We start from the raw sequence: 23,535 nt of genomic DNA, 5'->3' as shown, positions 1-23,535 counted from the left end.
CTGCTGTCCGGTGATGATCGAACCTTTGAGCTTCATGGAAACTGCCAGTTCATCAAACCGTGGGCTTGCTGCGAGACCCTACTTACACTGCTGCACTCAGCACCAGAGACGTGGAGAGAGGTTGAGGGCGAGAAGGCCTCGGGTTGGACAGATGAAGGAAACGGGATTGGGGGCCATGTACGCATGTAGGTTGCAAGGTACCATGCAACGCAAAGGAGTTGGTGCCTTGGTTCTCCCCAATCTCTCGTGGCCTGCCATCCCCAGCGATTGGCGGTTCTCAGCCTCCTCGAACTCGGATTGGACCCGGCCGTCTGGATGCGGCCAGGTACATGAGATTGCGCACGCTGCCGAACGCATCGTGCTATTTGGGGCACCCTCTGACTCACCCGGAGCGCCACAACTCGCGATGTCGACTCTGCCGTCAGAGATTTGTGGTATTCAGCCACCAGGGACGATTGCCTCACTCTCGTCCCTTGCATGGCTAGACCGCGCCGGCTACGATGCGAGTTACCCGGAGATCTTGGTGTAATTTGAGAGGCTGATGCCCAACGTGGTGGGTGAGGATGTCATCTCTTGCATACGCGACGAAGGGGAAGCGAGGGGGACCAAGTGACGGCAACAACAACAAACAGCGAGGCTAGGAGATATTCGTAGGCAGATCCAGGAGGTTCAATATGTTCCAGCCGGTCATCTCAATCGATCGCACCCCGTGCTTGCTGCCTCGTTATCCCGGCTTATTACACATCCAGACGGCACTGCACACTGGAGGCCAGTGGATAGAGCCACACTCAAACATTTGGCCACAACGCCCAGCCGATTCGATCCTAGAGCCACCAATCGTCCAACCCGCCCGGTGGAAATAACCAGTCCGTTCCCGACAACATAGCTTGGTTGCTATCACCCCTTGTTTCGGCGCACGCGGATGGCCCCCTCTATCGGCCGATTGTCAAAGACCCTCTCGCGGCACGGCACGCGGCGTGGAGTGGCAGAAAACTCTTCCTCTCCCCCCTGTCTATCAGTCGGTAAGCTTGGACCTTGGCCCGTCTTAGTCGCGGATCTTGCTCGGGGCCCCTCTGAATGGAGTCCGGGGAACGTTAGCCTGCTTCCTCCCGTCGACGAGCTTCTGCCGTTTCCCCACTGGGTCTCTCGCCCTGCTAAAGTGTTATCGACCTCGTACACGGCATGTTAGAGAGCAATGCGGATCGTTCCATTGGATAGGTCGGGACACGCTGCTAAATCTGTCCGAGAGTGCAGGGAAAGTGGCGTCCTGAGCTGGCCAAGACGGCTCCCACGGTGGTCAACCTTGCTCGTGAGCAGAGTCACCTAGAGCCGATCCCTCAGCGTGCGGCGAGCGGGTGTCAATGCCGCGTCTAAAGAGATGCCTACGAGTCTCCGTAGTCCAATTTCCCTCGCTTGTTGAGGAGCTGCTGTGGGACCGCCCCCTAGCTTGCAGTTGAGCCCTGTCGTTGCTGGGATGGAACTCCATTAGCACGATGTCGGTGTGATACACAACTCCGAGACGATGAGTGGTGGAGGGTGGCCCGATTGTGAAGACACGACGACGAACGACGTCTTGAGTCGACGCTTGGTTCTGACGGGTAGTTCTCCCGACACATTGATGGACAGGTTGGACAATTAAGCATCACAGCACGACGAACCTCGCTGGCATTCTTGGAAGACGTCGCGTCCCCCGCCATCCTGATGATCAGCCCTGTCACCACACAGACCCCGAAACGTGCTTCTTGGGGGACCCATGGCACAGTCCCAGGCTCACAGGGCCTGTGTAGGCCAGCCCTAGCCAAGGAGCGACTAGACAAGGGCCATCTTTTATGGCGGCACCCTCCTTCAGCCAACCGTGAGCCACTCACAGTTTCGTGTTCGCTTTCAAGTCAGTTGTCCACGGAAGCGTGGCCAGCTTACGCCCATCATATCTCAGGAATTGCTTTTTTGCTGGTTCACGGTTAGAAGTTCTGCAGCGACAGAGGAGGCGTTCACTAGCCAGCTGCCTGCGGAAGAGAGACGAGACGAGACAAAAGTAGAACAGACCAAGGGTCTTGTTTGGGGTATAAAGGTCAGACTGCCAGCAGTACTCTTGGTGTAGCTAGATACCTATCTATCTATCTGCTCAGCACAGCTCTCATCGTCTTATCCTATGCCGAATTGAGAAGCACAAGTCCTGCACTATTCTCCCTCTTTTGAAAAATCACATCTGATCATCCACACGCGGGCGGCAAGATTCTTGCCCTAGTCACCACCACCACCGCCTATACGCACCAAGACCCTCAAACAATGAAGCGGATTGTGTTTCATCTGCCCAAGCCCAAGCCTATTCCCAAGCCGAACCCCGACTCTAAATCCAGATCCAAGGCCAAGGCCAAATCCAAGGCCAAATCCAAGGTCAAGTCCAAGTCCGAGGACGGTCATAGGGATCACAAGTCCAGAGACAACCACAACAACCAGAAGTCCAAGTCCAAGACCCTCCAGGCTTAACCCTACGGAACCGGCGCCATGCGAATCCGTCAAAGAAACCTTGCAGGGCAATCAGTCCTACCTGAGCGAGAGCCCTGCCTTGCACAGGCCCAATGGTATAACATCAAAGCTTCTGTGTGATGGGCACAACTCGGTATTTTTGACAAATTGGTCATGATCTAATTTCTTCTCAGCTTCATGCTGATCTATTCTGGAACCACTACACTGGATCAAAACCGGCGAAAACGGTGATACTATGGGTATCTGTAAGGAGATATGTTCATCTAATGTCTCGCTTTCCATGCTGACGACTTCTCTCAGCGTTTTGGTCAGGCTTGAGGAGAGGATATCCCACATGGTGGTGGTGAGAGATGGGAGTTCAATTTCTAGGTAGTTTGGGCAGTTGAGTGGTTTGTACGACGGCGCGCTTATTAGACAAATGAAACAACAATATAGCCTCCAGTTGTTGAATCAACAAATTCTCAAAATCCACTGGGCAAGTGACCTCCAAATAGCAGTTCCACTACTCTCGACTGTTGACTGAGGCTCTGGAGAGGCCTTTGACATACCAGGGCTCATGTCAGACCCAATTCAACCATGCCATGTAGTTGCATCTATCACATTTTACAGACGACAATAAACGCGAGCCGCTTCAGTGTAGCACAGACAGCCGCGGTCCACCCTGTCGCATGGCCACGGTTGGGTTGCTCAGTGCGGCGTGTCGCAGCCGAGCTGGGGCATCCCCAGAGGAGAGACAAAGCAAGGGTCATAGAATACCTAAAGGTACTTCCAGCAGGCGCCACCTGGCTTGACTTGACTTGCATGACAGCCTGCAGGCCTTCAGGTATAGCGGCAGACTCGGGAGAGCCATCCTCATTCGTCGTCTCTTGTCGAGATATGCGTGTTGGGTCGCGAAGCTCTGCAATGGGCTCGGGGTCGAGGGTCGGATTGGTGACAGTTTAGTCGGTACAATGTGCCATCATCCAAAGGGGTGATGAGGTTCCGAGGCTGTGCGGTGGTTGCCTTTCCATGATTGAAGCATGCTGAGCTGTGCTGCATGCCATGATGCAAACTCAGAGACCATCATGTTGGATAAATAACGCCCTGGTTTCCCAGGCAAAAAACGTCTGCCGTCCAAAAAGCCCTCACTGAAGCAAGCCGTGCTGTACTCTTCAGCCATGTATCCGGACGTATCCAGATTCGTTGCCCGTCTTGGGCGACTCCGCAGCAGAGTGGGCGCGGCGTCACATGACAAGTCGGGTGTTAACACAGACGCATCCTCTGAACAGGGTACGGGCAAGAGGTCAATCGTCGCGGCCGCAGAGCGCTAACTAAAGACTGAACCGCAGATGTCGAAGCTGGTCGCGGGCACAAACGTGTGTAGTTCTTTGCATCATCTTGATACGAAGTTAGCTAACGGCATCCAGTCGAGAATGGTTTACTCGGTGTCGCGGAGCTCTCTCAGCGAGATGTCATGTACATGCTCACTCCAAAGCTCACCAGCCAATCCATGTACTTGGCACAGACGGATGCAGTTCGCCTTCGAGAGCTCTGGCAGGAAGTCGAGCATGCCAGGGTCACAAACAGCGACAAGTTGGCTGAAATAACGAGTAACTACCACCACCACCACATTGAGTATCGTAAGTAACTTCTTAGGGTTGCACGATGGGCGCTGGTAGACTTACTGGGCTTGCAGTTCAATTGATGCACCTGATCCACGAGACGGCTAAGCTCAGGTCACCCCCAGAAAAGTTCTTCAACGGCTTCCAAGCTGTCCTCGCACACTACCTGCATGGACCCGAAGCAGCTCTCCACACTGGCCTCTCTGATGACTGGGTTATGTTGCATGGCCTGGATCTACCAGACATCTGGGTTCGAAATGCCGCCGAGTATAGATGGGTAGAGTTTGTTCTCGTAAGTTGGGATTGTTGCTGGTACAGGCCGGATAACTAAACCATCATTAGCAAATGTTTGGATCCAAAATCAACCACGATGGGGGCGTTACTTCAATGGAGTACCCGATCGGCGTCTTCTTCACCATTGTTTACGCTGCCATCAGCTGCGTCATGGCCGCATTTCTTGGTATTCCTGTCGCTCTCCAAGCCCTCGATGTGGCATCACCCAAGGCCTACGTCGGAGCGTATATAGCGTTCTTGTTTGTGTTCAGCATTATTATGCAGCTTTCCATGCCGGGCTACGCGATGCAGTTGGTGTTGAGTTTGGCATACGCGGCCGTGCTTGTTGCCAACATGAAGAATTCTGATGCATGAGTGCTCGACTTGCAACACTTCGGGAACAAGACCGACCCGATACTGTCTCCAAGACATGAGCAATAGGGGGAGGGCCATCACGGCTGGGCGAGCGAGCCGTCAGGCCTCGCCAGAGGTCGTAAACACAAGAATGGCGAGGTCGGGGGGCCCGTGTCGGAGGAGGGCATCGAAGGGAAGGGGATGCAATGCTGCTGAAGCCGTCAGTCTCTACTTTTTCGCTGTCCATAGATGTAAATAGATGGAGCAAGATATTTTTGGAGGATCGTATCGTCCATCGCAAGTACTCGAATATACACACTACTTCAGCATCAGGCGGAAACCGCGGGCGGCCTTTGCAATAGTAGTAAGAAGGATGCAAGGAACACAAGACAAGGGGATGACAGCAGTCGAGTCGAGGCTTACAGAGAAGAAGGGGCCTTACCGTTAGCAGGGAAACGCGCGATATACGGGTTGGTTTAGAGGCAAACGGATGGAGATGGGGAGACGAAGGTGCGGGAGTGAGAGAGAACGCCCGAGAGTAGGGACGGGGCTGTGGCACCTTCTCGGAGGATGTGGGAACGCGGGAGTCTGCCAACAATGCGGCTCTGCTCCGTAGGCAACCGGGGCATGGACGCTACATCACGGGGCTTCGGCTCAACCCAATGAGCCTAGACCAGAACTACATTGAGTGGAGAGGAGGCTGGAACATTGTCGAACTGTTTTCTACTTCCCAGCCATGCCGAGCTCTGTCTACTCACGCGGGCCAAAGAAAAACAGGACACCAGTACAAAGACATCATCAACTATCCTCCTCTGTTGGTGGCTAAAAGGCTATCATGCGTAAGAAGTCCATGAATAAAAGAGATGTTTGAGCAAAGTTAGACGTTCTTTGTAGTCTTGGCCCACGTGTTACTACATATGGCAGAAGTTTGAGCCAATGAATCTACCAAGTATTTAGACGGGACCAGTGGAGGTTATGCCCTGCGGGCTGGACATGGTGAGGCCGCCCGGATTCGCGACGCCAACAAGATCCCCAGGCACCTCATTGTCAAATCTCCCGAAAGTGGAGTCAGAGAGACCAAGATAGATACCTTTGCAAATGGGGAGCGTAGTAGCAGGGGTTCAGCATGTGTTGTGAGATTGCACGCCCTGCGGGAACATGTTCACGGGAACGGAGCAAAAAGTTGCTCTGGCTGCCCTGAAAGTCCGTCAACAAGAGCAGATAGCGAAAGGGGACGGAGCCGAGAGACGATGAAACCCCTCTGGCGCGTTGGACAGGCTCTCAGCGCACCATCAGACCAGACTGCTCGGCCGCCCGCCGCTTCTGGACAAGATCGATGTCCGCTGCTTCTGAACGAACGCCATTGCGTTCTGACGTCGGCGCGCCTCTTCCGTCGTGTCGTGGGCTTGTTTTGTTTCGTCTACACCTCGGTGTTGTGATGGGTGCTGCTGGCAGGGTAGAGCTCAATTTCCTTGTTTCCACGGTGGCCGGTAAATCTTGTGGCGTGCGTGCTCGACCCATCCGTCGCACATTTCGCGTCTCCCAGCCGTCGTCTGTCAGTATCGGGGGGTATTTGGCCGGTGGTGTTCTGTGCGTGTGACCCTTGGTATTAGGGCATGCTCATCGCGACCAGGATGACTCTCGCTTCTCTTCATCCGCCGCCAGCATCAAGCGCACACCCCCCTCGCAAGGCAACCAAGCTACCCAGTTAGTGTATCGTCCACCGTCGTAGCTGGGCACGTTGAGGGTTGTCAAGGATGCTGATGGAAACGCAAGGGTGGATGGCCTGTGCCTGGTATGTTGGGGAGGTGAGACTGTTCAACAGATATCCAACGCGGGAGAGGGCCCTCTTCTGCTCCAAGGATTCATCGCATCCAACCCACGACGGGAAAGGATGATGTATCAACTTCACGACAGGAGGGGTTGATGAAGCCAGTGGTGTTAGTCAGCCGTAGGCGTTGGAAACTGACAAGTCCTTCCAGAGCCTGGTGGTATCGGGGGGTAGGTTAGCAGTGGTACAGGTCAGGGAGGGGGAAGCGCTGGCGACCCACGGTCTCAACTCGCATCCAGGTCCATGCCGTTCATGAACTGCTTGTGAAACCAGCGACAGCAATTAATCCGTGAGTAATAAAAATGCGAGACGTGGAGAGGATCCGATACTAAAGACGTCTATCAGTCGGTTGTTGAAGCAATATTGGTGGTTGGTTCCTATCAGCGATGTATTCCTTAGGCAGGTATAGGGAGGGTTCTGCGTCGAGAGTAAGTAAGGCAACTCCCCCAACCACCGACTCCCGTCTTCACCGCCGTTCATCACGTCCGCACCCAATCCATACTTACCTACCCACCCACAACCCAAACCTTGACATCCAATTCCATCCTGTTTATTCTGTCGGGCCCGAATGCCTCGAGGCCATCCGCACGGTAAAAAGGATCCGATACATTGACGATGAAAAGCCGTTCGACGGAGACGATGCGACTGTTGACACAAGCCCTAGTCGCGCAACCACTTGGTCCCGAAATACGAGTATTGAACAAACACCGGTGACTGAGAAAAGCCACCGTCGCATGCATGGATGCACTCGCACCTTGGATCACTGACGACGGGCAACCCCGAGGCCATTAGTTGATGCCGCCCGTCAAACGTGCCAGAACTCTCTAGCAGTCGGGGCTTGGCCGTGGTTTCGAGTCCGTCGAGTATCGAATTGTCAACACTTCGTCAACAAGACCTTCTCAACTGAGCATCAACCCTGCGTGGGGCAAGAAGGGGCTGGAACAAGGTCAGTTGCGTCAATTCGGCATCCGCTGGATAGAACCCACCAGAGGAAAGATACTGACTTAAACCAGACGCTGGGCATTCCGTCCTCTCCACATGAGGCGCCATCTATCGCGAGCCTCCGACATCACGATTCTCGAGACATCGGCCTCCTTCCAAAACAACGGGGCGGGCCAGCTTTATAGGCATCGTGAGCGGCCCTGGTCCGTTGCTAGCTCGCTCCGGGGATCTCTCGGAGCGCTCAACTGCGGCTTTAACTCCCTGTGCTATCTCCTGTGGGGCATGCATGGGGTTTAGCAACAATGAGGAAGCTCGTTGTTCTCCTCTTCATGGGCTGTTACGACCTGAATCTGCCCGATGTCAAGCTTGTTGTTGCGTCCTGTACATGTTTCACTGTCGAAGAGGGGACCAGCGAATCTTACTGGTCGCCCGCTGTCCCTCCGCGTTCCGCCTCATCACAGCAGTTCTACCGAGCTCTCCAGTCAAAGCTGTCAAGCATGATGACAAATCCTACCCTGCTATATGAGCTTGTGCCAGCGCAGTTGGGCTCCTGTCCTGGTTTCTCTATTTAGCCGAAGAGCTGAAATGGACACAATGGTCGTGGTATCTAATACCGTCGATCCGCTCTCCTTCGAAAGCCTAGCAGTCTGTCAACCGTGAGGGCGAGGGTAGGGTTGGGCCAAGTGCTATTTAAGGCAGGACTTGGTGAACGGATGGTGGCAGCGTTTAAAGCTCAACACTCAGTTCAAGCATTGTGCTTGAGGAGACCCGCCTGAGGACAAGCCCAGCTGCGTTCATCTCGTCTTTTCCCCAGCGACGCAAACCCGTCGATCGAGGGATGATTCACTTTCGTCGTCTGACCGGCTGAGGTTTACGAGCGGATAACGACTTAATTGCTGCCGCTCAACACGGGATTCTGTATGCACACGGAAAAGGTTCACTTACCGTTGTTGGTGGCGCGAATTACCGTGGAAACCATCACCGAGGCGAAGCACTTGCCGGATGACCCTTGCCAGGGGTACGATCAAGTCTTGATCAGGCCGCGCTGTTGATTGTTGGCCCTTCGAGTTCTGGTTGTGCATCACTTGGGGACGTATTCCCATGGCCGAGGCCTGACGCGAGCTGTCTTGGGACCTACGCTCCTGGTATTGCACCCACATCTATACCTAGGTATCTACTGCGCACACAAACACGAGGCAGACTATCGAGTCTTATCTTGGCCCTACTGCTGCATCGCCAAAAGACAGCGGGCAAATCGAGTAACCTCCCAAATTAGACAGCTTCCTTTCACCATGGGCAAAGAAACCCGTTCTTGATTCCCGGCGGGAGTCTCCGATGGCCGAAGCGACCGAACCAGCCAACACAATTACCTGTTCCAAAAGCCCACACCCTCAGCCACGACTGAGGCCCTCCTGCCGATGCCTTTTCGCCGTCATTACGCCTGGATGATCATCTGGACTCGGTCGAAGTTGCTTCGAGATGAGGCTATCTCTTTCTTCGAAAGGGCGGTGAATGAAGACAGCCCTGTTGGCCTTGGGACTCATAGAGGCTCAGCCCACCCTCTTGCTTGAGGATGCCATTCCTGAGTGGTTGAGCAGTCTCTGATCTTGAGTCGGTGAAACCAAAGGCAACGGACATCGCCAACTCTCGTCGCCTAACCCACACCCTCACGACGCGAACAAGGCTTCCCGTCCAATGAATCACTGACTGACATCTGCATCATCAAGACATGCTCTTGATGCTCACCAAGTCACCCTGATGTACCCTCGTTGTAGCCCCGTGCTTGGACGGTACGGCCCGCGAGAAGGAAGCCGCCTCGCGCTGTGGGGACCCAAGTAACTGCTGCCGAGGTCATCTGAGGGAGTCTGCTACATCTTATTCGCCCCTGCAAGCCAGACACATGATGTGCATCTTGTTGCACAGCCCTCCCGACCGTTGCCTCGACCCCAGTTGAGCCTCAGCCAGCAGGACAGTTGGGCAGAAAGTGCAAGTTGGACCTTCAGGCTACTTCTGGGGGCCAAATCCTGGCCCAAGTCGGAGCCCAGAATGATGATGACGCACATGTGCATGCTAAGGTGTTGGTCGATGGCTTATTGCGTTAAAGAATGCCGCGCGGTTGCGTTGTGGGTGGCGGTTACAGTGAATGTAATAAGCGCGCATCTACCCAGGATGCATATCAGAAAACAGGGTGGTAAGTATGTTGGCATCTAAGTCGTTCAGATCGAGGCATGAACTACGGGCCCTATTCACGTCCTGGGAATCATTTTACATCCCAACAACTGGCGATGGAACGTTGGGTACCAAGGCAGGTAGGTGACCTCAACTTGACCCGATATCCCGCACACACTTGCAACCTTCCACCACGACTCGTGGGTCACCTCTCATCTGTTATCGTCGATCAGCAAACCATCCTAGACAGCTCTCTGCATCTTTTGGGGTCGGAGAGTGCTGTTTTCTATCTTTTTCGTCGATCCTATGTGGTTTGTGTCTGGAGAAGCCGAGCAGCGCAGTACGGGACCATACTGAAGAATAGGGGGAAGTAGTGGCGCAATCTTCGTCCAGAGCAGCAAAGGGGGCACACACTCCCATACCAGGGTACACATGGATGGCATCACATTCCACTATTTAGATACAGGGGGCAGATGTTTGATACACTGACTCTACTATCCTATATGCATCTTTGGTCGGAAGAAGGTGATGCGACTATGTGGATGGCCGGGTCGCTGAGACTGCCGCCAGTATCATGGCTGGACTTCAGCGGCAATGACGGTAGGACGTAGTCCTCCTTTTCTGGTTTGCTAGCATTGTCTCTTTTGTCTTACTGCGGTTAGGTGACCTGAGGCTAGATCTGCCTAGTGAGTTACCAGCGTGGACGACAAAAGGTCATCGTCAGATCGATCGTCCTATCATAAGGATTAGATGAATTATTGGAAGAGACTGTGTAAGAGCTCTAGTATTGCCATGATTATTCTCCCCTAATTTAAGATTACTTTTCTATAAACTTATGAAGAGGTGGTACCTTGGGAACATGATGACAAGTGGGTGAAGCCCTCATCACTGTCATATATACAACTTCCATCGTGCCTTTGTCTCGTTACCCGATACCCCTATCTACCCAGTCGCCATCCCGTCTCAAACCTCATGGTAATTCAGTCGATATCGCAACTACATTCATTGGCACTATGGCCGACTTCATGACAGTCACGACACTTCCGGGTTGGGCAAGTGGCGGTATTGTGCCCTTCTTTACTGCATGATGGGCGTTCGCAGGCGCCCTTCGTGCTGAAGTCAAAATTCTTTGCACTCGCTTGTAGTGTGATCGAGCGTTTCGCAGTTGAGGCAGCCCGAGAAGCGTTGGACGAGTTGACGACTTGCATGCCAGTTGTGAATTCGGAAGAGCTGGTTCGAACGCTCGATAAATTGCTCGCGGCGCTCATACCCAACAAAGGTGCCATGATTAAGCAGCAAGATAGTCATGCCGCGCGCACGAGTGAGGGCCAATGTGCCACGGAAGGAATCGGCCGTGAAGCCAGGGTGACTGACAGTCAGATAGTCAACAAAGACGATGTCGGCTTCATCGTCTTGAGAAACGCAGGCTGAGCGTGCTTGCTGGCATAACCGGGACCATCATGAATGATGGCGTTCACTCGGTAGGTCTTGGCTGAGGAGGGGAGTCTCCCCAATCTTCTGGTGTTTGCAATTTTCATCTCTGCGGTGCTGACTCCCACTGCGCCCCTGGATCCAAAGGGATTCTTGTGAGCGGTTTTCTTCGGGCGAGCGGTCTTTCGGGAACTTAGATGCTTGAATTGGTTGGCTGCTTCTGGGCTAATCTGCCACAAGTCAGTCAGACTTAGCTGCACCACGGTTCCATCGGCTAGGTTCTTCCAGTTGAATGGCCCCCGACCCTCCCGGGCGTGGATTTCTGCTAGACCGGTGCGTCGTTCCTTCGGAGTCTTCGCCGCTCCCCGTCAAGAGTCTTGACTTTGAGGCGGTTCAAGGTGTCTTTCGGGAAGCGACCCTGGTCGATGAGAGACTTGATCGCCCTTTGGAACTCGGTGACTTGGGCCCTATAAAGCGCAATGATCAGGATGTCGATTGGCTTCCCGCTGTTTCCCCTGAGGCCAGTAAGGCCAGAGCCTAGAATGTGTCCGACATGTTCAAGTATCCAGATCTTATACATCTTGTTGATCTGAGAGGTCGCTACCTTTCTCGATTGGCTGCCAGAGAATTCCACCACAAGGCTGCAACCGTCGCTAGGCAAGTCCGGGTAGACGTTGTCTCGAATGTACTTCTGTATGCTTCGAAGAGATGCCGGCCAGTTGATTTCACCGGTTCGAAGGGGCCTCATCGTGTCGTTGTAGAACAACGTGCTGGCTGCAGCGATGGCTGTGCAAAAGGACCGTCGGCTTATTACCAGATTAGGTCGCATGACGAAAACCTTCTGTTGATTGTCCGGGGCAAGCAAGCGATCGAAGAAAGACTTTGCTGTCTCATTGGGAGGCGGAACCGCGATAGGCCTCGGATAGCTATCCAAGATGGCCTTTGGCGCATCCTCAGCCGTGTTCTCCATATCCATAGGTCGAGAGACCAGACACATTTGGAATGTCGGGTCGAGGTGCATCGATGGGATCTCAACACGAGAGGCCTTCCATCACCTCGCGAAATCATTGCGATCGGGGAGTGGAGGCTCGGCGGTCTCAGCCTCGGGGCGGTGCCAGGCGTCGGGATGGTCGCGAAACCAACTCTCCACGCGGTCTTGATGATCGGAATTGGCTGAGGTGCTCTCCATCTCAGCTTCGGACATGTTCAACTCCTTGACCTCATCATCCGTCAGTTCACGGGTAAGACAGTCGGCAGCTGCAATAAGCATGAACTGGCGTGGGTCCTCTGTCGTACTGGAAGGAAGAACGACGTTCTGGAAAAGGTTGTGGACAAAAGCCTGAAATTCCTCTTCAAAGTCCTTATCTGATTTCAACGGAGAGTGACTTTCCGGGAAGAACATTCTGCAGGATAGCCTGGAGTTGGCTTACGAGCCTGAAGGTAAACTCGGCAGCAGGACTCTCAAGGCGTATATATATCTTGAAGTGGCACGACGAGAAATCAGCGGTGTTAAAGTGCAGGTTGAAGGTCCTCAGAACGACCATGTTGTTCAGGCGGTACGTCTTCCATGATGTCGATATCCTGAGCGATGTGTGAGTTCAAGAGGAGATCGAGCGTGCGAGAAGTGAGTTTTACCTTGTTTCTTCGCCGACGATTGTTTGGTGTCTGTTGGTATCAATGACGTCTCCGCCGGGCACAATATCAAACAGCCTACACAATGGCAAATTGTTTGATGGTGATTGTGCGACGTGTTTAGCACAAGCGGGCGTGAAGGAAAGATGAAGAAATGCGTTGTGCATCGAGCGGGGTAAGGAATAAACAAGACACCAGAACAGCAGAGACAATCAAACCCTTCTAAAGAATTATAAGTAAAATTTAGACAGATATAGTAAAATAATACTCTGAGGTAATTAATGCTTTGTCTCTTATTTATCTACTTTATTCTTATCTTTAGTACATCTTGATATCCGCCCTTAGGGGAGGATATGCTAACTCCTTTAACTAGTGTCTCGTTTATTTCTTCGCCTGAGTGTGCGCATGTGCGTCCAATGCAGTCTTGGCTGATGCCAAACATTCACATACGGGGACACGGGAACTTTTCCAGGAGAACAGGTTTTTGATACGCTTAAGTCATATGTACAGCCTTCATCTCGTTAATCATTACCCCTGTCTACCTAGGTATCATCCAGACAACATGACCCAAATGCCCATCAAGACCAGTTACTCGTTATACCATTAGCCACTTAAGATTATGCTCCATTGCGGTACACCTGTGCACCCTGGTTCCGAAACATTATAGTATCCCTCCTTTGTAGCACCATCAGAGCACGATTGAGGGCTTGCTCACTGTATCCCTTGCCCTCGACCATCTCCCTCCGAAGTGTCGACAGGCTGGTGCTCCAGCCAATCGGCAACCGACGCTTCAACTCAGCCTCAAGGCGGTTGACCTCGTCGTTCAGTTCGCGGCTGCCCTGGTTGCTGCCCTGGTTCACGGCATCCATGGTCGAGCACAGGAAGAGACGGATGGCCTCGTCGACATGCGTCTCGGTGGCGATGGGGGAGAGAGTGAGCTTGGCAAGAGACTCTGTAATACGGACGATGGCCTCCAGCTGACGGACTGTGATGGGGATGGAAGAGCGTGTGTTGGCCTCCATCTCGGCAGCGTGGACTTGGCGTCGGATGGAAACGAAGTGAGACGAGAGCTTCTCTGCAGCCTCGGGGCTAAGACGAGGAGCACATCGGCTGGACATTATTAGTCAACCTAAACTGTGGTAAGGGGATTAGGCAACTTACGTCTTGCAGTATGTGACATATCTTCGCATTTTGTCAATAGGGATCTCAGACTCAGCCACCTCCTCTGCGCCTCGACCATCCATTTGAATGCTGAGAACGTGCTTGGCCATTCGCTCATCCTTTTCACGACTGTGCTCATCCTTGACGATGAAGATCATATCGAAACGAGACAAGATGGTCGTCTGGAAATCGATGTTTTCTCCAGGAGTCTTCATGTCATCGTAGCGACCAAAGATAGGGTTAGCGGCGGCCAGGACAGAAGTTCGGGCGTTGAGGATGGTGGTGATTCCGGCCTTGGCAATGGAGATGGTCTGCTGTTCCATGGCTTCGTGAATAGCCACTCGATCTTCATCTCTCATCTTGTCGAACTCATCGATACAGACGACTCCACCATCTGCCAAGACCATGGCACCACCTTCGAGATAGAACTCTCGGGTAGATTGATCTCGCTGGACAGACGCTGTGAGACCAGCTGCGGACGAACCCTTTCCGGACGTGTAAATCGAGATAGGGGCTGCCTTTTCAACAAACTTTAGGAGCTGCGACTTTGCAGTACCTGGGTCACCAAGAAGGAGAACATTGATGTCACCTCTTAGTTTCATTCCGTCGGGAAGAATCTTTTTGGAGCCACCCAGCAACAGACAAAGGACGGCCTTCTTGATGTCTCGGTTTCCATAGATTGAGGGGGCGATGCAGTCGGCCATGATGTTGTACAGATCAGGCCGCCTGCTCAACTCCAAGAATTCTTGTTCCTCCTCTTCGGTGAAGGTAGCACTGCCCTTGGCCGATTGGTCAATGTCTGTCTGCAGACCAACTGCTCGCAGATAAGGAGTGCGGATAGCTACAGCACCGCTAGTCGACGAGTTCTTAGAGGCCTTGTTCTGGTAAATCGAAAAGATGCCCATGACAGTACATCTCGATCCAGGAACGACTCGGTTCGTCAGATATCTGTCGGCCGAAATGAGGACATGTCGTGGCAGTTCACCAACGGGGACTTGATCTGGGGCCTCCTGTAGTTTGATGATCTGTTGATCAACAAACTTGCTCTTCTCGTGAACGACAAAGTAGGGGTCCAATGGGCACTTTGGCGTGGGATCGTTTGGAATTCGGGTGCGAGCGCATTGTCTGGGCAGGGTGACTCCGGTGAAGCCGCCGAGGATAGGAATGGTTTGCTCGTGTTGACAGTTCCTGCACTTGATCTGGAGTTCGGTCGCCTTAGATGACATGACGGAAGCGCCGATGACGATACCTGGTACTCGAACTAGACGGGCAATGGTCATGGAATCGAGGTTTCGGATGGATACATTGTCGGCGTCGCTGTGGAGAAGTAGCTGATGCTCGGGGATCTCGGCCTTGGGCTCGTGGGGAAAGACAATGCGGTGTGTGCATTTCTTTAGGGCGCCTTCGAACTATATCCTTGTAAGAGACTGAGATGTTTAAAGGTTGCGCAGTCCTTACCAAGGGGATGATCTCGGCAGGCTCAGATGCCAAACGATGTGCAAGGTCTTCGTTAAAGCTGATCAAATCATTGATGTTGACATCGCAAAAGTACCTCTTCAGCAAGGCATTCTCCCGTAGTTGATCTCTGTCAAAGTATAAGCGCATGCGCAGGTAACGCAGAGTAGGCTGCACACCTGTAGACAAAGTTGTTGTCCAGCCGAAAGTCTAGGATGAAGGTTTCGAGCTGTGTCTGAAGCTGCAACCGAGTGTCGCCGTTCTCGCCGAAACTCGGCTCGTAGACGTGAGTAGAATAGACTGATCCGCGATCCATTGTGACCTTTGAGTGCCTGCTCTCGTTGCTGTTGAGCACAAGAGTCGACAGGGGAGTTTAGAGATCTTGTTTGTGGAGTTTGGAGGGGCTTGACTCCGCAAGTTGGAAGGGTAACACAATTTACGCGCCAACGCGACTTCCCCCCTGAAGGAGAGACGCGTCTCAAGGGCGCGTTTAAGTGGTTGCAGGCGTCCCAATTGGGAGTGGCGCAGGAAGCTCAACGCTCCCCATCACGTGTCAGCGCCAAGGAAATACTTGCTCAGGTAAGCGTAGCGTTTAGGGGGGAGCTGCGTGGCATACTTACAAGGTGTCTACCACCTGGACAAGGGAGGCTACAGCTGCAGCGGGTAATTCGGAGGCCTGTTGATGATGACGGCGTATTCTTGATTACAATCTCTTAATTGTCTCTTCCCTTCGCATCCTGTTCGATACTATACGTGCGTCGGCGTGCGCTTCGCTTCGCTTCTACCTAGTTGATGCCCTTCATTCAGCGATGATACCCTAGTAATTCGGACGCGACATCCATCAGCCGTCAACCCTACCCGTTGTCGGCTCTTCCAGAGCTTCTTCATTCACCATGTTCTCCCCCAGCGCCGCCAAATCCGCCGACAACCTCTCGTCGCTGTCACCGATAGGCCGGGGAGAGCTACCCTTTCACAGGTAAAGCTCCTGTGGATGCGCTCTCGATTATGGCTGACCATAGGGGGCGTGGCAGTAACAGACATGGCCAGATGCATCCTCATCCAACTTCACGACGTGGCTCTACAGCCAGCTCCATCCATTCTGTAGGAGGCGCCTTGGACAGTGCCCCTAGCAGTTGGGCACCTTCGGTCTACGAATCGAGCCATAATGGTTCGTTGCGTCCTCTAATACATGCCTCACTGGCAATCGTTGACCCCGAGTAGCTATCTCGACCCTTCTCCAACCCCCCATTGTACGAACCGGCCTTCAGCCTCACACTTCGGCCCCAGCCTCGAGCGCCCACAAGCCCCCGACAGCGAGAGACATTCCCCCAGTCGCCCTAACGAATATCACCAAGATCGATGTGGACGAGTTCAAGCCTTATCTGTCGCAGATTGGAACCCTTTACGAGCAACTTCAAAGATTAAAGGAAAACGACGAAGAGGCAAACCAGCAGCGAACCGGCCGGCAACCCGAGACACCAACTGATACAGGCGATGGATTTTTGCGACCAAGCTCAAGGTCTCGACCAACCCGCAAGGGCTCTACTACATCTCTCTCGTCGCTGAACTCGAATGAGGGCGCAAGTCCAGTACGAAGACCCAGCGCCGGCTTTGTTCGAAGAGCTACCCAAGGACCGCCTCCTTTGTCGACCATCCCGACCGTGTACTTTGACGACGACTTTCGCCTCGAGAATCCCCGAACCTTTGATGTTGTCAGTGAGCGATCCGAGGTTATTCGGCCGACCAACGCCGAGGATGGCAAGGGCGGTCTCAATGGAAGTGCTGCTGCACCGCGCAAGGCCCTCGCTACCAACGCTATCTTGCAGGAAAAGCTGTCATGGTACATGGACACTATCGAGGTTCATCTCATCAATTCGATTTCTACTGCATCAACCACCTTCTTCACGGCCCTGGGATCCCTCAAGGAACTGCACTCGGAAGCCGCTGAATCTGTCACACGGATCAAGACGCTCAGAAAGGAACTGGAGGCACTTGACGAAGAGATAGCAGCCAAGGGCTTGCAGATTGTGCACAAGAGACGAAGGCAAGAGAACTTGCGACAGCTCAACGACGCTGTGCTTCAGCTGAAGCAGATCGCTGATGGAGTCGCAAACTGCGAGACCTTGGTTGACGAAGGCGAGATCGACAAGGCCCTGGCAAGTATTGACACGTTGGAGAAGCTTATCGCTGGCGAAAGAGATGCGACTGCCGAGAACGAACCGGAAATTCACCTACGGGATCTGCGATCAGCTTCAGCCCTACAAGGTGTCAACGCAGATCTAGCTACTCTAAGATCTCGCATTGGAAAGGCATACGAAACCAACTTCTCCAACATCCTGATCCGTGACTTACGGCGACATTCCGAATCTGTCTCTCCGCAAGAGATTCTTCTCAGATGGAGCAACGCAGCAAACCGAGCTAAGGGCAGCCATGCGAGATCACCTTCAGTGTTCCCAACCTATCTGACAGGCACCGACGAGCTCAAGGCCGAATTATTTCCCAACATGTTCGGCCTACACCGCGCGAAGCATATTGCTGCTGCGACTATTGCATATCGAGAAGCCGTCTTGCGTGAGATTCGGAACTTGATTCGACGACCCCTGCCTAGTTCCACGGATGATGACAACGAGTCGATGATGTCGGTTTCTACCGCGAGCGGAGGTCGTCATTTGTCAAACCAGGAGAAGTCATCTATCCTAGCACGAAATCTTCGTGCTTTGGAGGCTGAGGATGGTGAGGAGCTGCTCATCAAGATCTACATTGGAGTTACAGAGACTCTAAGGAGAATGACGACACAAGTCAAGGTTTTGCTGGAGATCACCAGCTCTCTGTCTGACAACCCAGAAGGGGATGGTTTGAGGTCTCCCCCAGTCAGGTCACCGATTTCAAGCCCAAGACCAGATCGCTACCCAGGCGGTTTCTTCAACAACGCCGCGATGGAAGTTCAGGAGGAGCTGCACAAGAGTCTCGATATGGCCAACCTACTTGGCCAAGCTGTTGACGTGGCCATCGAGAAGATTGTCAAGGTGCTGAAGGTCCGGGCAGAGCAAACTGCGCAGCTGCCTCTGCCAATGTTCCTCCGATACTTTACGCTCAACCTATACTTTGCCAACGAGTGCGAGTCGATATCTGGTCGCAGCGGCACATCCTTGAAGACTGTGGTTAACGGCCACATCAAGGACTTTGTGCAGAGGAACCGCGACGCAGAGATGCAGAAGCTTGCGCAAGGGATGGAATCTGACCAGTGGAATGCCAAAGACTTTAACGAGAAGAATGAGGCGTTGCTCAACATCATTCTGGCCAGCAGCACCCAAGATCCTGCTGAATGGACTGACAGCACCAAGATCTGGATACCAGCTTCGGAGCTGGAGCCGGCAGAAGACGAAGATGCGATCGAGACCAATGGAACCAGCAAGGAAAAGACCAGGACAGCCACGATCGATTTGGAGTCGTTCATGCTTCCAAAGTCAGCAATCCTATGTCTCGAGGGAGTTGCAAAGTTCTCGCATCTAATAAGCGGGATCCCATCTATGACGATTGACATTGCAACGTCATTGATAGCGTATCTCCAGCTGTTCAACTCGAGATGTACACAGCTCATTCTGGGTGCTGGTGCCACTCGATCAGCAGGATTGAAGAACATCACGACCAAGCACTTGGCGCTGGCATCTCAGGCACTGTCCTTTATAGCCACACTCATCCCTCACATGCGAGAGTTTGTGAGGCGCCATGCAGGATCTGGGGCGAGCGTGTCGAATCTCATGGGCGAGTTTGATAAGATTAGACGTCTCCTACAAGAGCACCAAGACAGCATCTACCAGAAACTGGTTGAGATCATGAGCGGCAGAGCAGCTATCCACTCTCGGACGATGAAGACGATCGACTGGGACAAGGACGCGGGCAAAACTGGTGTACATCCGTACATGGAGACGCTAGCAAAGGAGACGACGACACTGCACCGCGTCTTGACCAAGCATCTCCCGCAGATGTCAATCCAGATGATTATGCTTCCGGTGTTTTCTAGCTACAGGGACCAGCTTGGATCAAGCCTCAAGGACGCCGAAGTCAAGACTGAGGCTGGCTTGAAGAGGTATGTCGGCTTACGTGTTGGTTTATGAGGCTTGTTACTAACAGTGAGTGTGCAGCATGTTGCATGACATTGAGTTCCTCACGACCAAGCTAGGAAGGCTAGATGGATTTGAAGAGACGGATGAACATCTGAAGAAGATTATCAACGCGAAACAAGTCAAGGCCGAGGAGCCAGCTCCAGTAGAGACCAAGAAGGAAGAGAAGGAGGAGGAGACAAAGGAAGCCGAGGCAGCTCCTGCAGCGGAGCCCGGCAAAGAGGAAGAAAAGAAGTAGAGACGACGACGACGAGATCTAGGAAGCCGAATCTCGGGCTCCAGGAGGAGGCCCAATGTTACGATTAGTTACGCAAAGTGCGGTCTTTGTGTGTGTGCACAACCTCACACATTCATTCACACCCATTAGAATTCCGTCTCTTTTCTCATCCATGGCTAGAGTTTCGATTCCGATTCACACCATCTCGACCATCTTGTTTATCGAATCATATCATGAAAGAATTGCAGCTCGGTACGGGATCCTACATACAGCGCATGCTGCCGTCAGAAGATTAATCTCTTTTTAACCCCTCCCCAGCTGATGCAGCAATCCTTCAGGCCATGTTTAAATTAATTTTCGACTCAACTGCCAACACATTCATTTACAGGTTCCAGGGTCTAGAGATATAACCCTTGCTCCCCGTCTTGGCGAGAACCGTGTTGCTGGGTCTTTGTCTCGGCAGGGTCCTTCGTTGGTGCCACGCCCTACGGATGGATATTTCAGCCTCACGGGGAAGGGAAGCGGTGTGTAAATCCATTCGACTCTCTTCTTTTTTTTTTTTTTTTTGTTTCGAAACGGAGAGTTCGGATGTTGGTTGAGATGAAACAGAAGCAACCGTTCTTCGGGATGGATCAACAAACAACAAAGGGGTTTAAATCCTTTGAGAAGGAAGCAAAACCATGATACGCTTCTTTCAACGTCTGTTCTTGGCAATCGGGTTTGCCAAGTCCGGCTAGCCGCGTACGTCTTTGACAAGACAGATTCCCGTGTCTTGCGTGATGTGATACCCGGAATAAAGACCGCGATATCAACTGCCGTGTTCATGAAAAGGCTGCCGCGTAATGTCTCACTCATGACTTCTAGCCTTGGCTTCAGCTCTCAGCTCATTGACAAGAATAGAGTTTCTTACGTGTCAAATTCTTGGCCTTGTTTCTCCTTCTGCAAGCCCTTTCGAAAAGAGAGGCGTTCAATTGTCGCTCAATCTTCCATTTACAGCAACACAAGACAAGTCCTCACTTTCTTGGCTGCTTCGGCGGACACAAGCTCTGATGCGCGTCTGACGTGTTCACATTCAGAGCAACCACCCCCTATGACTTATCCCAGGAGCGTCATTTGATCACATCCTGCAGGAGAAGTGCATACTCAGACAGAAAGAGGAGAGAGAAGATAGCAAAAAGAGTGGGAAAAGGTAAAAAAGAACCCGCTGTTTCATCTTGTCTGACCTTGCATGCCAAGTGCCCAATCCCGCCGACCCATGCATGCGCGCGCTTGGCGGTTGGTCTTTTTGTTTCAACAAGAACAAAGGCGTCAGACTTTCACGTGTACATGGGCCAATAATGTCAAGAAATATGTCTTTTTGGACGAAAAACTGGCTCACCGGCCAATGTCTGAATATATACAGAAGAAGTTTATAAGTGCAAAAAACGCAAACAGCACCAATCCTTTTTCGGTCTGGGTTCCAACGAGTGTGAGTGTAAAAAATAATGTGCGTAGAATTTGGTAAGTTTGTGTGAGTGAGTGCCAGCCTCGAACCCCCCTTGCTGACACAAGAGGCGTCAAGCCTGTGATAAAAATGTTGCTTGTATGTGCATGTGAGAGAGCGCAGAATGAGTGATGCTGCTCTCCAGATGGGCTTTCTCAAAGAATCGCCCAGTCCTGTTCTTGTCTCGAGTTTTTTTACCCATCCATCCATCCATCCATCCGTAAGCGCCAGCCTGCTCCGCCCAAAATGTCTAACCCAGAGTTTTCCTCGCAATCAGATGAAAAAAGACCTCGGTTTTGTTTTGTTGTCAAATCGCGAGGGGTATCTTTTGGGGGTATGTGAAAGAGAATCGTATCGTGTCATCGTCAAATGCCGTGTCAACACGGCAACGAAAAGGGGGGTGTCGAGAAGTAAAGAAGTGATGAGATGAGCCGTCTTTTTTAGGCGGTCAACAGACTGCGCTTACTGGGCAGCAGTCTTGTTGCCGGGCAGCTCGACCGAGCCGGCGCCCAGGGTGGTGATGAGGTGAGTCTCATCAGTCACCTTGGTCTGCTCATCGTCGGGCAGGTAGTAGGCGTTGTCGCAGGGGAACTCCTCGCAGCCAGAGTCGGGGGTCATGGACTTGGCAGGGTACATCTGCTTGACGTTGTTGGTGTCACCGGGGACGACAATGGCGGACACGTCAAAGTAGGTCTTGCCCATCCAGCCGCCGAAAGTCACCTCGCCGAGCATACCGGTGCCAGTGTTCTTGCCACCCTTGACGACGGCCCAGTAGTTTCCAATGTACTTGTCGGGGAACTGGACAGTGGTGTCCTCCTTGTTGCTCACAACGACGGGGTCGATGTTGGCATATCCGGGGTCAGAAGTGAAGTACACGGTTCGGACCTTGTCATCAAGAGTCTTGAAGGTGACCTGGGCGGCAGCGGCGTAGGTAGCAGAGGCAACAAAGGCCATGATAGCAGTAGCGAACTTCATGTTGGCGGTGTTTGAGGTTTGGTGGTGCTAAAGTTGCAGGGTATTGGTATAAATAGATGGTTGCAGTTTCTCGATTGTCGTCAAGACAAGAGTGTGGTTCAGTGGCGTCTGATAAGGACCGAATCAAGACGTCTGTTGTTGGTATTCAGGTGCAGTTGCTGCAGCTGTTGAGAGTTGATGATGTGTTGATCGAGAACTAGCTCGTATCGTTTATGCCTGTGAGGGATTGTGGTAACTCGGCTTCCAAAAGGAATGAGAAGCTTGGAGTAAACAAGGAATGATGGTCCGAAGACGGGAAAGGTTGAAACAGAAAGACAGTGCTGTGGGTTGCTGATCAGAGAAGGAGTGGAAAGGGGAGAGGGAGGCCCGTTTTATAAACAAGGTCCCACGACGAGGAGGAGTGAGCGAGCAGGCGAACCCGGAGACCTGGGATGCGTGTGTGTGGCCCACAGACTCTACTGTTCCCTCATCCATCCCGTCGTCCACCCACACTCCCTGTCGAGATCAGATTTGTCAAGACAAGGAAAACGTTGGACCGCCTGGTGGGGCGGTACTGCAGACGAAGCCTTTGATCAAGGGTCGTCCACCGTGGACCTTGGACCGTGGAGCCGCTCTACGACTCCCGTCGTGTAAGCCACCAACTAGAGCCGCCGGTCGTGCCGCCAGTGGGACTGAGGCAAGGCCCAGCATAGGAATAAGCTCCATGGTTGGGGAGTAATGCCCTGCCCTGGCATGGCATGGCAGGCAATATGCGCGCACAGTGAGCCCAGCTCTGATGCACGGGGTAGGTAGAAGTCCCTCAGCGTGTCGTCTCACTGAATCCAATCTCTGTCGACGCTGTAATCGTTGCAGTCATCTCTTGAGTGGTACGTTGTGGTGTGGTGTGTCCCATCTGCTCTGTTAGCGGAGTGGGTTGGTTTGCGTGTCCCTTACTGGTCCGTGACCTGTCTTTTCGTAGGCGGCCGCGGCCCGCCCTCACACGCTGTTCCTGGCGGCAACAAAGCAACGGTTCCCCTATGACCGTGAGCCCCCTCCCCTGGAAAACAGGAGAGAGAGCCATTGTTTCAAGGCCTTCTTTTTTTGGGCTCCCCTTCATCTCGTCCCGTCGACCGTCCGTGAAAGTAAAAGCAACCTCGCTCCTCTCATTCGTCCTTGTCCGAATGAATCATCTTTGTTGAATGGAACCTCATCTCCATGACCAGCTCCAGCACGCCACAACAAAGCTGTGAAAGCCTGCTCCAGCCGACAGTGAACTCTTTCTCTCTGCCCTTCCATGCACCTCTCCTCGGAGTACTTGGCCCCGTACCGTACGAATTCGGTGTGAGCCCAACCTCTCGACAAAGACCCGACTCAAGGCCAAGAACATGACAACGTCAACTCTTCCCTTTTCACCCCCT

The 23,535-nt window shown here is 52.8% G+C and overlaps 5 protein-coding genes across 5 annotated transcripts; 2 read left to right on the top strand and 3 right to left on the bottom strand.

Moving 5' to 3' along the window:
• Window positions 1–2,289: 2,289 nt before the first annotated feature.
• Window positions 2,290–4,739, top strand: NCS57_01140700 (uncharacterized protein; the record flags this gene model as incomplete). The annotated part of the gene is made up of 4 exons (XM_053061124.1): window positions 2,290–2,419; window positions 3,897–4,109; window positions 4,166–4,383; window positions 4,434–4,739. The coding sequence occupies 4 exons, from the start codon at window positions 2,290–2,292 to the stop codon at window positions 4,737–4,739; spliced, it is 867 nt and encodes a 288-aa protein (XP_052909510.1).
• A 6,677-nt stretch (window positions 4,740–11,416) lies between these two features.
• NCS57_01140600 (CCHC-type domain-containing protein) lies at window positions 11,417–12,088 on the bottom strand (the record flags this gene model as incomplete). The annotated part of the gene is made up of 1 exon (XM_053061123.1): window positions 11,417–12,088. One exon carries the CDS (start codon window positions 12,086–12,088, stop codon window positions 11,417–11,419), a length of 672 nt encoding a protein of 223 aa, XP_052909509.1.
• A 1,252-nt stretch (window positions 12,089–13,340) lies between these two features.
• NCS57_01140500 (DNA replication licensing factor MCM5) lies at window positions 13,341–15,655 on the bottom strand (the record flags this gene model as incomplete). Its single annotated transcript, XM_053061122.1, has 4 exons — window positions 13,341–13,833; window positions 13,885–15,293; window positions 15,343–15,469; window positions 15,519–15,655. The coding sequence occupies 4 exons, from the start codon at window positions 15,653–15,655 to the stop codon at window positions 13,341–13,343; spliced, it is 2,166 nt and encodes a 721-aa protein (XP_052909508.1).
• Window positions 15,656–16,232: 577 nt separating this feature from the next.
• NCS57_01140400 (Vacuolar protein sorting-associated protein 54) lies at window positions 16,233–19,701 on the top strand (the record flags this gene model as incomplete). Its single annotated transcript, XM_053061121.1, has 4 exons — window positions 16,233–16,315; window positions 16,359–16,507; window positions 16,561–19,429; window positions 19,485–19,701. 4 exons carry the CDS (start codon window positions 16,233–16,235, stop codon window positions 19,699–19,701), a joined length of 3,318 nt encoding a protein of 1,105 aa, XP_052909507.1.
• Window positions 19,702–21,625: 1,924 nt separating this feature from the next.
• On the bottom strand, window positions 21,626–22,138 carry NCS57_01140300 (uncharacterized protein; the record flags this gene model as incomplete). Its single annotated transcript, XM_053061120.1, has 1 exon — window positions 21,626–22,138. The coding sequence occupies one exon, from the start codon at window positions 22,136–22,138 to the stop codon at window positions 21,626–21,628; it is 513 nt and encodes a 170-aa protein (XP_052909506.1).
• Between the last annotated feature and the right edge of the window lie 1,397 nt (window positions 22,139–23,535).

Source organism: Fusarium keratoplasticum, chromosome 9, assembly GCF_025433545.1.
Source record: "Fusarium keratoplasticum isolate Fu6.1 chromosome 9, whole genome shotgun sequence".
Classification (NCBI taxonomy): domain Eukaryota; kingdom Fungi; phylum Ascomycota; class Sordariomycetes; order Hypocreales; family Nectriaceae; genus Fusarium; species Fusarium keratoplasticum.
The sequence above is the reverse complement of the archived record's forward strand: the minus strand, read 5'-3'. Positions and strand labels throughout refer to the sequence as shown.